Source organism: Geotrypetes seraphini, chromosome 1, assembly GCF_902459505.1.
Source record: "Geotrypetes seraphini chromosome 1, aGeoSer1.1, whole genome shotgun sequence".
NCBI classification, from domain to species: Eukaryota; Metazoa; Chordata; class Amphibia; order Gymnophiona; family Dermophiidae; genus Geotrypetes; species Geotrypetes seraphini.
This window is the reverse complement of record NC_047084.1, coordinates 236,884,567-236,897,757: the sequence shown is the minus strand read 5'-3', so window position 1 is coordinate 236,897,757 and position 13,191 is coordinate 236,884,567. Positions and strand designations below refer to the sequence as shown.

Below are 13,191 nucleotides of genomic sequence, written 5' to 3'. Positions count from 1 at the left end.
ACAAGAGGACATCTTCTATGTTTCAGTGTAATGCACAGCAAAGAAATGTGTTGTTTCCCATGCAAACTTTAGCAACAGGGTCTGAGCTATCATAGCCTTACTTCAGACCCCCCCACCCGAGCAAGAAAATTCCTCCCACCAATGTCCCTCCTCCTGCCAAGTTCTCCAACACCAAAGAAACACCTAGTGGTCTAGTGGGACCCCATGTTCCCGAGACCCTACTGACAACCCTTCCAACACCCTGTACCATAGAAAAGTTCAGCAGAAGGGATTGCCACTCCCTCTTGCCTCAGGCCTGCTTCTTCAAAATGGCAGCCTACCCCTGCCCAGAGCATCTTGGGATGGAGTGGGAGGGGCCTAATACCATAGGCCAGTGGTTCTTAACCCTGTCCTGGGGGACCCCAGCCAGTCAGGTTTTCAGGATATTCCTAATGAATGTACATGCGAGAGATTTGCATATAATGGAGGAGACAGCCATGCAAATATATCTCATTCATATTCATTAAATATAATATAACTAGACAGGTTTTTTAATTTAAATATACTGTAGGCTTCAATGCTAAGAAATGTAAGGTCATGCACCTCAGAAGCGGAAATCCATGCAGGACGTACTTCTTGAACAGAGAAACTTTAACTAGGACTTCAGCAGAACGAGATTTAGGAGTAATCATCAGTGCAGACATGAAAACTGCCAATCAAGTGGAGAAGGCTTCATCTAAGGCAAGGCAGATATTGGGTTGTATCAATAGAAGTTTCGTCAGCCGAAAGCCTGAAGTCATAATGCCGTTGTACAGGGCCATGGTGAGACCTCATCTGGAGTACTGTGTGCAATTCTGGAGGTCACATTACAGTAAAGATGTGCGCAGAATTGAATCGGTTCAGTGGATGGCCACCAGGATGATCTCGGGGCTCAAGGGTCTCTCGTATGAAGAGAGACTGAACAAATTGCAGCTCTACACTCTCGAGGAACGTAGGGAGAGGGGAGACATGATCGAAACACTTAAATACCTCACGGGACGTGTCGAAGTGGAAGATGATATTTTCTTTCTCAAGGGACCCTCGGCCACAAGAGGGCACCCGCTCAAACTCAGGGGCGGAAAATTTCATGGCGACACCAGAAAGTATTTCTTCACAGAGAGAGTGGTTGATCATTGGAACAAGCTTCCAGTGCAGGTGATCGAGGCAGACAGCGTGCCAGACTTTAAGAATAAATGGGATACCCATGTGGGATCCCTACGAGGGTCAAGATAAGAAAATTGGGTCATTAGGGCATAGACAGGGGGTGGATAAGCAGAGTGGGCAGACTTGATGGGCTGTAGCCCTTTTCTGCCGTCATCTTCTATGTTTCTATGTATTTTTTATTAAATAACACAAATCTTAACACTATATTATACATTAAACATAAATGAATCCATATTGCAGTTTCAGTTACTAAAATCTGTATTATCCCACAGTACAATGGAAGAAAACCTGGAGCTTATACTCAGTCCATCCACAAGCCTTTTCTGATGAACATAAAGCTGTTCCATAGTCTGTATGTATTATTTCATTTCTCCAGTATTCTCCAATGTTCCAACAAGCATATATTGATTTTTAGACAAAGCTGTTATAATGCCTTCTCACTCCAATTCAGACTATGTCCAGCCAGCCTAACATAGCACCACATTTCGCTATTACAGCGTATTCAGAGCTGAAACTGTTGCAAGTTTTCAACTTCTTTACTGATTCATTTCATTATAAATTAGCAACTGTATGGGTTCACAAGCCCACTCTCCTCTCAGTTTCTATCCTGTCTGAGGGGAGAGTGGGCTTGTGAACCCATGTAGTTGCTAATCTATAATGAAATGAAGCAGTAAAGAAGTTGAAAACCTGCCACAGTTTCAGCTCCTGAAGACGCTGTAATAGCGAAACGTGGTGCTATGTTAGGCTGGCTGGACATAGTCTGAATTGGAGTGAGAAGGCATTATAACAGCTTTGTTTAAGAATCAATATATGCTTGTTGGACATTGGAGAATATTGGAGAAATGAAATAATACACATAGACTATGAAGTGGAACAGCTTTATTTTCATCAGAAAAGGCTTGTGAATGGACTGAGTACAAGTTCCAGGTTTACATCCACTGTATTGTGGGATAATACAGATTTTAGTAACTTGAAGTGCAATATGGATTCATTTATATTTAATGTATATTTAAATAAAAAACCTGTCTAGTTATAGTATATGTATTAAACACTTTTTGAGATAGGTAATTTGGTTAATTGTACCCTGCTTTGTAATGCATATTCATTAGGGATATTCTGAAAACCCCACTTGCTGGGGGTCCCCATGAAAGGGTTGAGAACCATTGCCATAGGCCTAATACCATTAACCTAATAATATAGGCCCCTCCCAGTGCATACCATTTGGCCATTTGTATGTTTATTAGGCCAATGGTATGCACTGGGAGGGGCCTAATACCATAGGCACTGGCAGGGGCCTACTACTACTACTTATCACTTATATAGCACTGAAAGGCATACGCAGTGCTGTACATTTTGACACTTATAAATGGTACCTGCTCAGAAGAGCTTACAATCTAACTTGTACAGTCAGACATGACATATAGAGTTGGGGATGACATATAGGTGAGAGGAGTTAGGAGTCAAAAGAACTCTCAAAGCGGTTGGCTTTTAACTGAGCCTTGAACGCTACCTGAGACGAAGCCCACCGTAGGGATTTGGGCAGCTTGCTCCAAGCATACGGTACAGCAAAGCAGAAGGGACGGAGTCTGGAGTTGGCAGGTGAAGAGAAGGACAAAGATAGGAGGAACTTATCAGCTGGGTGGCACTCATGGGAGGGGTGATCATAGGGAGAGATAAGTGAAGAGAGAGAGAGCGAGGGGCAACTGAGCTCAGTAAGAGGAGTTTGAATTGTATTCGGAAACAGATGGGAAGTCAATGAAGTGACTTTAGGAGAGGGGCAACATGAGTATAGCGACTCCTGAAATATAAGTTGTGCAGCTGAATTCTGGACAGATTGGAGGGAAGCGAGATGGCTAAGCAGAAGGCCTGAGAGTAGCGAGTTGAAGTAGTCTAAGCGTGAGGTGATGAGGGCGTGGATAAATATTTTAGTAGTGTGCTCAGAGAGGAAGGGTCGGATTTTGGTAATATTATATTACCATTGGCCAATTGTATGGTTATTATACCAATGATATGCACTGGAAGGGGCCTGTGGAATTAGGCTAATGGTATTATGCCCCTCCCATTGCATCCCAGGATGCTTCAGGCGGGGTGTGCCACCATTTTGAAGAGGCAGGCCTGAGGCAGGAGAGTGAGCATCCCTCCTGTTGAATCTTTCTATGACAATATACAGAATGTTGGGGGAGATCTCAGCCCATAAGGCCGGGTGGGGGCGAGTGTCTTGGAGCCAGCCCACTAGGCCAGTGTTCTTCAACCTTTTGACGCCTATGGACCGGCGGAAATAAAATATTTTGTGGACCGGCACAAATCCGCAGACCAGCAGTTGAACACTGGGCTAAGTTTGTGTGATTCCTATTGAGTCTAGTATTTGTAGGAGGATGTCATCGTCTACCAGGTCAAAAGCTGCGGAGAGATCTAGTTGAATAATCAGCATTTTTTTTCCTGTGCTGAGGTGTTATCTAGCAGTGTCTATGAGTGATCCTAGCAAGGTCTCAGTGTTGTAGTTGGTTCTGAAGACAGATTGTGTTGAGTGGAGTAAGTTGTGGTTTTCTAGGTATAAGGTTAGGATTTTAGCTACGAGGCCTTCCATTAGTTTGACATAAAGTGGTAAGCTATGGGTCTGTAGTTGGAGATTGATCTTTGGGGTCTTTTAGGATTGGAGTGATGGCGATTTTGCTGAGGTCTTGTGGGAAGAGGCCGTCTGTGAGTAAAGTTTGTATTCATTGCATAAGGAGGGTGCGAAATAGTGTACTGGAGGTTTTTAATAGGAATGGTAGGCATTGGTTGAGGTCATAGGCTGCGTGGCTGTATTTATTATAGAGTTTGTTTAGGACTGACCATTGTATAGGGAAGTGGGACCAGGTTCTCTCTGCTGTAACTGATTCTTTCTCTGTGAGGGGTGTTGTGATCTCTTCAAGGTGTGTAGATGTTCCACTGAAAGTGGACCCGATAGTTGCGATTTTGTGTTTGAAGAATGTCGCTAAAAGGGTGGCTGAGGGCGGGGGGGTGTCATTATCAGTTAGGTAGGGTTTGGTGTCTGTGAGTTCTTTTAGTAGTTGGAAGAGCTTTTTTGTGTCTTGGGATTCTTCTCCTATTTGTTTTGTGTAGTATGTCTTTCTTTTTTCTTTCAGTTTTTGTTTGTATTTTTGGTTTAATTTTCTCCATGCTGTTTTTGTGGAATCTTGACTGGTTTTTCTCCATTTTCTTTCTAGTTGTCTGCATTGTCTTTTGAGCAGGAGTAATTCGTTGTCGAACCATTTGTTTGATTTCCTATAGATTCTGGTTTTTGTTTGTTATGGGGCTAGCTCATCTAGGGTTGAGCTTAGATGGCTCCATTGTGAGATGAAGTCTTTGGGGTTATAGTCTTGGATTATGGCGTCTGTTTTAGTCCAGAATATGGTGGGGTCAATATATTTACGTGAGTTGTAAGTTATTTTTTGTGTGATTGGTTTGTTTTTGTTTTTAGTCCATTTGATATTGAAGGAGTAATAATGATCTGACCAGAGGGAACAGTGCCAGTTTCAATTTAATGTGTTAATCTCTGGTTGCTTGGGCTGTTGGGACATGTAGGCTGCAATGTCGAGTTGGTGACCTTTTTCATGTGTGGCTTGAGGCTCTAGTATCCTGTATGTTAAGGCTTCGAGGTATGATAATAAGGTTTCCACTTGTTTGGAGGTTTGGTTTTCGAGGTAGAGGTTTAGGTGTATGTATGGATGATAGGTGGTATATTTGAAACTTATTTTGGATGTGGGGTAAATTTAAAAATAATTCCAATTCCATTCCCGATCCCCACCCTCCTCCCCGTACTTTTAACGGAGCAGGAAGGGTGCTCAATCTCTCCTGCTCCAATGCCTTCTGCAACAAGTCTGAGGTCTTAGGCCCTGATTGGCTCAGGCATCTCGGGCTCCTCCCTACTGATTTCAACCACAAACTACAAAACCTTCAAAAAAAGAAACAAAAATCCTACTATTCAAAAAATACATAAAACCAAACTAACACACCTAGATCTACCTCAAACATCACGTGCAGTACACTCCATTCTTTAACAAATTAGAAAATATCCAGACAGCTCCTTATGTACTTCTAAATGTCCTGACAATTGATATGTAATCCTCCTTGAACCGCAAGGTAATGGTGGAATAGAAATCACTAATGTAATGTAATATTGTATACCACTGAAAAGTATGCATGCATTCATAAGGTACAGTATATTGAGATTGGGACACAAACACCAAAGTTCTCATGTGTAAAGTTCTTAAAAATAGACTTTTAGGACAGTTGTTAAAGGGCCAAACTAGAAGCCTCTTAAATCCACAGCAAATGTAGATACAAGGAAGAGTGAACTAAAGAGGAGTGGATCCCATTCAAATGTGTAAATTAGTTCTTTATTCAAAAATCCAACTAAAAAAGTCTTTAAAAATACCCAATGTGGCTCACTCTTCCTTGCATTGACAGTTATTAAAGTACAGAAACTCGTATTGAAAGTTTAAACATATTCATGTAATGTGTTCTGAGAATAATTTATATCCCTTTTAAAAAAAATTTTGTCTTTTTTTTTTTTTTTTTTTTAGATGTGCAGAAAGCATGTTATGTGTGGTTCCTGACATTTCTGCATTCCGAGAGGGCTGGAGATGGGTCCGTCAGCCTGTCCAAGTCCCAGTAACATTAGTTCGCAATGATGGTATAATCTACTCTACCAGCCTTACCTTCACTTACACACCAGAGCCAGGGCCACGACCACATTGCAGTGCTGCTGGTGCTATCCTTCGAGCCAACTCAAGTCTCATGACTTCAAATGAGTCTAACAGCAATAGCGAGGGAAGTTACACATCTGTCAGCACAAACTCGACAAATGTCACATCTACAGCAACTGTAGTATCCTAACTGTGGGCCTGTCTTTGAACTTAAATGACTCTCAAGTGCTACAGACAAGAAACATGAACAGATTTGTCTTTGTGGTTTCATGTGAAAATGACTTTCCATTCTAGTTGAAATCACTTGAACCTTGTTACCTGCAAGTGCCCAGTGAAAATGGAAGCCACAATAATAATTCAACAAAAAAAGACATCAGATGGATATGTATAAACTGTATCAAAAATCTATTTTTTAGCTTTTTTTTTTAAGGGCAAGAAATAGAAATGTGGCTGGGATAAAGTAAAAATAGAAAGCATGAACTTAACATAGTTTTTATGGACCAAGGAACTTGTATAAGCTTTAGTAAAAGGTACATTTTCACCATACCTTTTTTGTATCACAACATATAGTACACTTTTGTTACCAAATAGTTTCTATTTTTTTTCTCTGAAGTATATTCAGGTTCCAGGCCTGACCATGCTTGTATAATCTATTTACCATACTCTTCCAGGTTAAAAATTCTATATTTTTGGTCTGTGGCTGGAACTGTTCCTTTTTTTTAAACTGAAGTCTTGTGACTTTTTTTATAAGCTGAAATTTTTTTTATTTCAGCGATTAGAACCTTGTAAAGGCCAGCATATTTTTTTTAAGATTATATGAAGTCTGTGCAAAAGCTTTAAACAATGCCTCTGCCTTGCCTGCAATACATGCAATGTATGTTAATCTTTTTTTCTATTGCTCTGTTTCCAGTCCTTGTCAGAAGTAATGTTTGTTTTCTTAGGGGGTAGGGGGGAAGAGGTTATTGTTCTTTTTTAAATATATTTATAGTCCTAACTCATGAGGTTCTTAATGTACCTGAATTCAAAAACATGGCATTTAAACAATCACGTTCATGACTGCTCTTCACGTTGCAGCTACCCTGAGTGTTTGAATGTTTCATCGTAAATTCATCAGGTAGTTTTCCAGCTTCTGTTCAGGTTTATGAATCTTGTATATAATTTGTATTAAGCATAAGTTAAATATTTTTTTATTATTATTTTTTGAAAGTGAAATATTCCCAAAATTTTCATTTGGCAGTTGTGTGTATATGTATGTATGTGTGTGTGTGTTTGTATAATGCCTTGTTGGCACATGATTGAGGTATCATCAGAAGTATTTGTGTATCTGTGAGACTGGCCTTTCTTTTATATGAAGCAATCAGTTGCAACAAAAGAATGTTTTTCATTACACTTTCAGCTGGTGAGGCCAGAAATGTAGTGTCTTCCTGAAATAAGAGCATGCTTCTGCTGTGAAATCAGAAAAGCTAGAAGCAGTACTCAGAAGTGGGGAAAGTAAATGGCATTTTACATATTTCAAATTGCATATGGGCAACTTTACCTGCTTTTAAAAAGTACTTTTCCCCATTTCCTTGTCCAGGAATCAGGGGTTGTACATCTCCTTGAGAGGCATAAAGTGACATGGTTAAGAGTAATCTAGATGCACTTCTCCTTATGAGAAGCTCAGAGTGATATGGGGACTAAAACTATGCCAGGGTACACCTGGAGGGGCGTGTGCGGATCGCCGGACTTGATGGACCTAGGGTCTGTTCCAGGGATGGCACTTCTTATGTTCTTATGTTCATTTAGGTCAAGGGTAAGGATTCGCACAAGCATATATATTAGCTTTTCATAAGAAGCATTTGTATCAGTTTTACCCCTCTGGACCATTCCCTTTTCCAAATTAATTGAAAATGTCAGTTTCTATGCTGAAGAAGGGAAAATATCTCCTCCCTAGAGCTAATGAAGATACATATTGTTATTCCAATAAAAAGGTATAAGTTTTTTTGTGTTATAGCCTTTAGTTCCATACATATAAATGGACTAGCACAGCAGCCGTGGCACTTGATGCACATAGCCTGAAATACAATTCAGTGACTCCACTGTGTCTGCATTTCTTATTGCTTACACTTCTAAGAAAACAATCTGTAAGTAGGTTTGTCTCCCTTATACATGAAACAGTAGCCACAAGTCTGAACCTAAGATGTAATACTTTTAGGGCTCCTTTTACAAAGCCACGCTAGTGGTTTTAACGCACGCACCGGATTAGCGCACGCTATAGTGCGCGCTAGCCGGAAATTACCGCCTGCTCCAAAGGAGGCAGTAGCAGCTAGCGCATGCGGCAATTTAGCGCACGCTATTCCACGCATTAAGGCCCTAGCGCGGCTTTCTAAAAGGAGCCCCTAGCCTTTTTCTATCTTCCTTTTACAGCAACTTTTTTGTTCAAAATATTGTTTACTGAATTTTTTCTTACCCTTCTTCGGTTCCATTTAAAATAATTTTTTGTATGCCTAAATCATCTTTCTCAATTAAAATAAAAAAATATATATAAGGGAATAAATTGGGCTTATAAATTTGAACATGGCTGCCAGTTAACTGGGTTTTGGTGAATTGTTTCGAATGTAAGTTTGCTGGAGCATCATGCTAGTAGTAAGTGATAAGGAGGATGGGGAAAAATTTATCTACATATCAATATGTTTATTTCAGGTATTATGATACCAAAACAAACAAGATGAAACAAGTAGATTAAGGGCTCCTTTAACTAAGGTACACTAGCGTTTTTAGCGCACACAGGATATTACAACGCGCTACGCAGCTAGAACTAACGCCAGCTCATTGCTGGTGTTAGCATCTAGTACGCGGGGCAATGTAGCGTGTGCTATTCTGCGCGTTAATGCCCTAACGCAGCTTCGTAAAAGGAGCCCTAAATGTTAAACGCCAAACATAGATTTATTACAGAGAGGTCTTAGAGAAACTTAATATAAAATTAGATGATATCTATATTACAGATTAAATATATTTATGATTTACTTTCTTGGAATACATTATTATAAATTGGTTTAGTAACTCAAGTACAGGGTACTGCCATATGGAGAGGTTGAATTCCCAGCTTCTCAGGCTAGATAAGGGTTAGTGATGCTTCAGAGCAAGGTTCACAGCCCCTGTGTAGAGAAAGTCTCAGTCATTGGTTAATATCAACACTCATTGTCCAAATTCATGTTTGCAGGGTTCTGGCTAGCCCAGGACTGAACTAAAATTGGAACGGGATGTAAAATATGGGGAAAAGATCCATAGGTAATTTGCAAATGATAGCATATGTCACCCAGTTTTAACCATGGTTCTACTTGAGTCGAAAGTCCAAAGGAACAGAGGGAAGTAGGTTAACTGTTCTATTTTAAGGCTACATTTTGTAGGGATGTACCTGTTTTGATTTGTTTTGTAATAGTATATACTATTTAGGGATAGGTTTATTAAAGTATTCTACTGTTTTAGCACACACTAACACAGTTGACACTTGTTATCAGTAAATAGAGCCCATTGTATAAGATGGGGCCTGTGGTAGATAATATACATAAATGTGGTTAGTATGTAGTAGTACATTTTTAGTAGATCTAACCCTTAGTGCATCTAAACTATTACACAATGAAATAAATGCCACAAAACACTACAGAATGAATTAAAAACCCAAAAGTAAATGACAGCTTTCTGGCTGCATTTCGTAATATTTAGTGCTTATTCTTGTACTTTGGAAATTTGATTGTTACATGATTTTACTGGAGAATTGATTAACAGATATGTTAGCCTTTTCCATTTTGCAGCACAGTTCTACTAGTCTTACTAGTCCTAGAAAAAAGCTGAAATCTTTGTAGATAGTTAGACCTTTCTGTGGACCTGAAGAAGGAACCTATGTATTAGATCCTTTTTTTTTATTGTCCAGTAATATAATTAGCTACAATGATTCCAGTTTGCCTTTTCATTTAAAATAATATGCATCTTTGCCTATAAGTACAACAAAATTTCAGATAAACAATAGTCATAAAGTAAATAGATTGTTTATTTCGACAAACATATGTATTTATCAGTTTGATACCCTAATACCTGAAATAGACATATACCCAATTGTGTATGTGTATGATTATATTTTTTTCAACCTTTTTTTTCCTAAAATACAAGCTTCCCTTGTTTAGTGAACTCTAGAACTGAAATGTTTCTTACCTCTAAGTAATACTTTGATCAAATTGTCACCCATTTTACAAAATGGGCTCAAACTACAAGTTTAACAATTAAATAAAATATATTTGATTAGCAAATCAGATTGGGGCCATGGTTTTCCAGAATGTACTTCTATTTCACTAGGGACTTTGCTAATTATATACAGACTGTTTCATGTGATGCACCATTTTCCAAGCATGGTTAAAGTGCTAGTGCTGCCTCTTTTTGACTCCATTTCAGTGACCAGGGACAAAATAACTGTGGCCTTATCCTTCTGTTGTAAACTTGTGTACTTGTACTGTTTAGCTTTCTGTTGACTGAGCTGCTAGCAGCAGGCATTTCGTAATTGTTGGAATTTTGTGGGTGTTAATACAATACTGTGTCATTTATTGTGGGCCACAAATTTTCTTTCATTAACATGAAAATAATACTGAATACACAAAATAGTCTGATATAAAAAATAAGAGCCCCCTTTACAAAGCCACAGTAGTAAGTTCCGGTGTGGCAAATGCGACGCAGCCCATAGAAATTGAATGGGCTGTGTTGCATTTGCCATGCGGGTCTCGCTACCGTGGCTTTGTGATAGGACTCGTAAGTTAGCAAAGGCAGATCTTTGAGATTTGCAATAACCCATTTAAAGATAGCCACTTAAGACACACACACAGGCTCTATTATCAGCCTTTAGATTTAGGTGGATAATTGAAATAGGTTATTACAAATCTCAAAAATCTGCCTTTACTAATTTATATTTTATTTATATAGAATATAGCATTCAGATACATCATCGGGTTTTCTGATAGGAATAAACTTGCATAGCATAACACATTTCTGGATGTTCTTATAAAAACCCATTATAATGTGCTGTTTAGTTTATTAAAATTCTAAACAGTAAATGCTAGTAGTCATAAAATCTGTTTGGCATTTAAGTTTTGCGAAGTATAACTTTAAATTATACTTTTTTTTATTTTTTACTAGCTGACAATTTTCCTGGATTTGTGGCTCAGCTGCAATCATCAGTTGATTGATTACTAAACCGCTGGAATTCTCTTTTAAATGCCTTCCCCCAAAACATACTTATTTGTAATTAAGTATAACTTTTCACCCATTTTGTTCAATGTAGTTGTAAAATGGTGTTGGTGAATCTTTTTTTTTTTATCTTATACAGTATAAATCAGGTTTGTCCAACCTTTTTCTATCCGTGGCCACTATTTAACAAAGCATATGACAACATACAACAGCAGAGAAGCAGAAATCTTGCTATAAATACCACATGACTTACTAAGCTTCCCAGGGCCAGGAAAAGCACATGCAGAGCCATAGGTTGGACAAGCACGGTATAGACTGTTGTCTGCTAAACATTTGTTTTTCACAATCCTCTCTCTCTCTCCAAAAACCTGTAAATATATTACACTAGAAACACTCAGATTTTGTGGTACTGACTCATTTGTATATTGGAATAGCAAAGGAAGTTAACTGAAAAAAAATTCAAAGGCTATTTTTGTGGGGGTCAAATGCAACACTGTTGTTCTTTTGCTGCTTTTTCTTACCATTTCCTTCTGAAAATATTCTTATACCCAAGTCTGAAATACAAGTACAAAATTGTTCATTTTTGTGTAGACTTATTAGGGATTGGGATTACATATTGTAATGGAAATGAGAAAATAAAAAAGTATGCATCCCCACACACCATAATAGACACACCTGGCAAAATTGACATGCAAAGGTGATTCAAATGAGCTACCCATTTTTATTATCATGATTTAGACCAAATAAATCCATAGAGGTTTTCTTTTGAAACAAAATGCTCTTCAGTTATTAACTGTGTAATTTACTTTTTCTCTTGGAAGCAGCTGTGTTTATGATGAGTACTGAACAAATGTGTGTATACTTTTCTGTGCCAGATTTTTGACTTTGTTTTCAAGCACTGTGTAATGTGGGATTGAGTGGCAGCTTTGTTAAAAACAGTAATAGTTTTCATGTAACCCTCTGAGGACTGAACTGCTAGTTCTTCCTTTGTGACTGTGTATAATGCCTCCACACTCTTAGTAGTGTAATAGTTTTTGTCTGCATTCAGCATTGTATTTTATACATTTGTAGGCTGAAGCCTTATCTGTAGCTTTTACATCCTTTTTACCATGCGTTTTGTTTCAGTCCTGAAGGGGTTATATTCTACAAACTGCACCTGTAAGGTTTCTTAGCAATAAAATAGGTAATTCAACAATTTTTTATCATAATTTTATAGAAAAAATCTGCTCAGTTCCATATTTCATCAAGAAAAACCTGCAATATGAGCAGTTTTAATAAATAAAAAGAGAAATGTAAACCATGTTGAGTGTATTGTCAAGTATACTGGATATGTACCAATTCACCAAGGATTTCAGTTAAACATTTATATTTAGAAGTATAGTAATTGTACATCACTAAGGAGCTCCTTTACTAAAGCATAACAATATTGGCACCTAACTTAATTGATAAATAGGCTTGATTGGTGCCAATATTGGTACTCAACACCTTAGAATAGGCTTTGATTGGTCTTAATTGAAAGTTAGGTACTTAACTTGAAAAACTCAAGTCTATAAAAAGTAGGCGCCTAGCCCAAAGTGCCTACGCTAAAAGTGGGCATAGTTAAGGGCGGATTATGAGCATGTTTTTAAATTAGGTGCCTCTTTGTGAATCAGTTGCCATTAGGCTCTGATATCGGCGCCCAACTTTCAGCATAGAAAACCCTGTCATAAATTGGGGATGCCTAAATGTTAGGATGCTGGGTGTCGCCTAAACGTGATTCTGTAATGGATGCTTCAGTTTTATAGAATGAGTGCTGATATTGGCGCCTAACTTTAGTTGGACTTTATAGAATCAGGGCCTAAATGGCCCATATGTATAAAGTAGAACACGCAGCATTTAGGGTGTGCTAGTGTTCATTAGCACATGCTAAGTTTTAGTAAATATGGCCCTTAAAGTTGGAATATACAATTACTTCCACCTACTTATTTTGATATTTTCTTTGTCCTTTTTTTAAGAGGGTGTTATAACAAAAGTAAACTTCTAATCTGGAGTAACTGAAACCCTACACACCACCATCATCATGATCATATATGATAATATAGTTATGCACTCATGGTATTCATCT

General features: G+C 38.3%; 1 protein-coding gene across 4 annotated transcripts in view; it reads left to right on the top strand.

Annotated features, from left to right (window-relative positions):
• RBPJ (recombination signal binding protein for immunoglobulin kappa J region) overlaps nt 1-12,387 on the top strand; it is a 236,367-nt gene extending 223,980 nt beyond the window's left edge. For all 4 annotated transcript variants that reach the window (XM_033948044.1, XM_033948054.1, XM_033948063.1 and 1 more), the window contains one exon: nt 5,751-12,387. In XM_033948044.1, the coding sequence (XP_033803935.1) occupies nt 5,751-6,063 (313 nt within the window). In that variant the 3' untranslated portion in view covers nt 6,064-12,387. The remainder of the gene's footprint in view (nt 1-5,750) is intronic.
• The last annotated feature ends 804 nt before the right edge of the window (nt 12,388-13,191 follow it).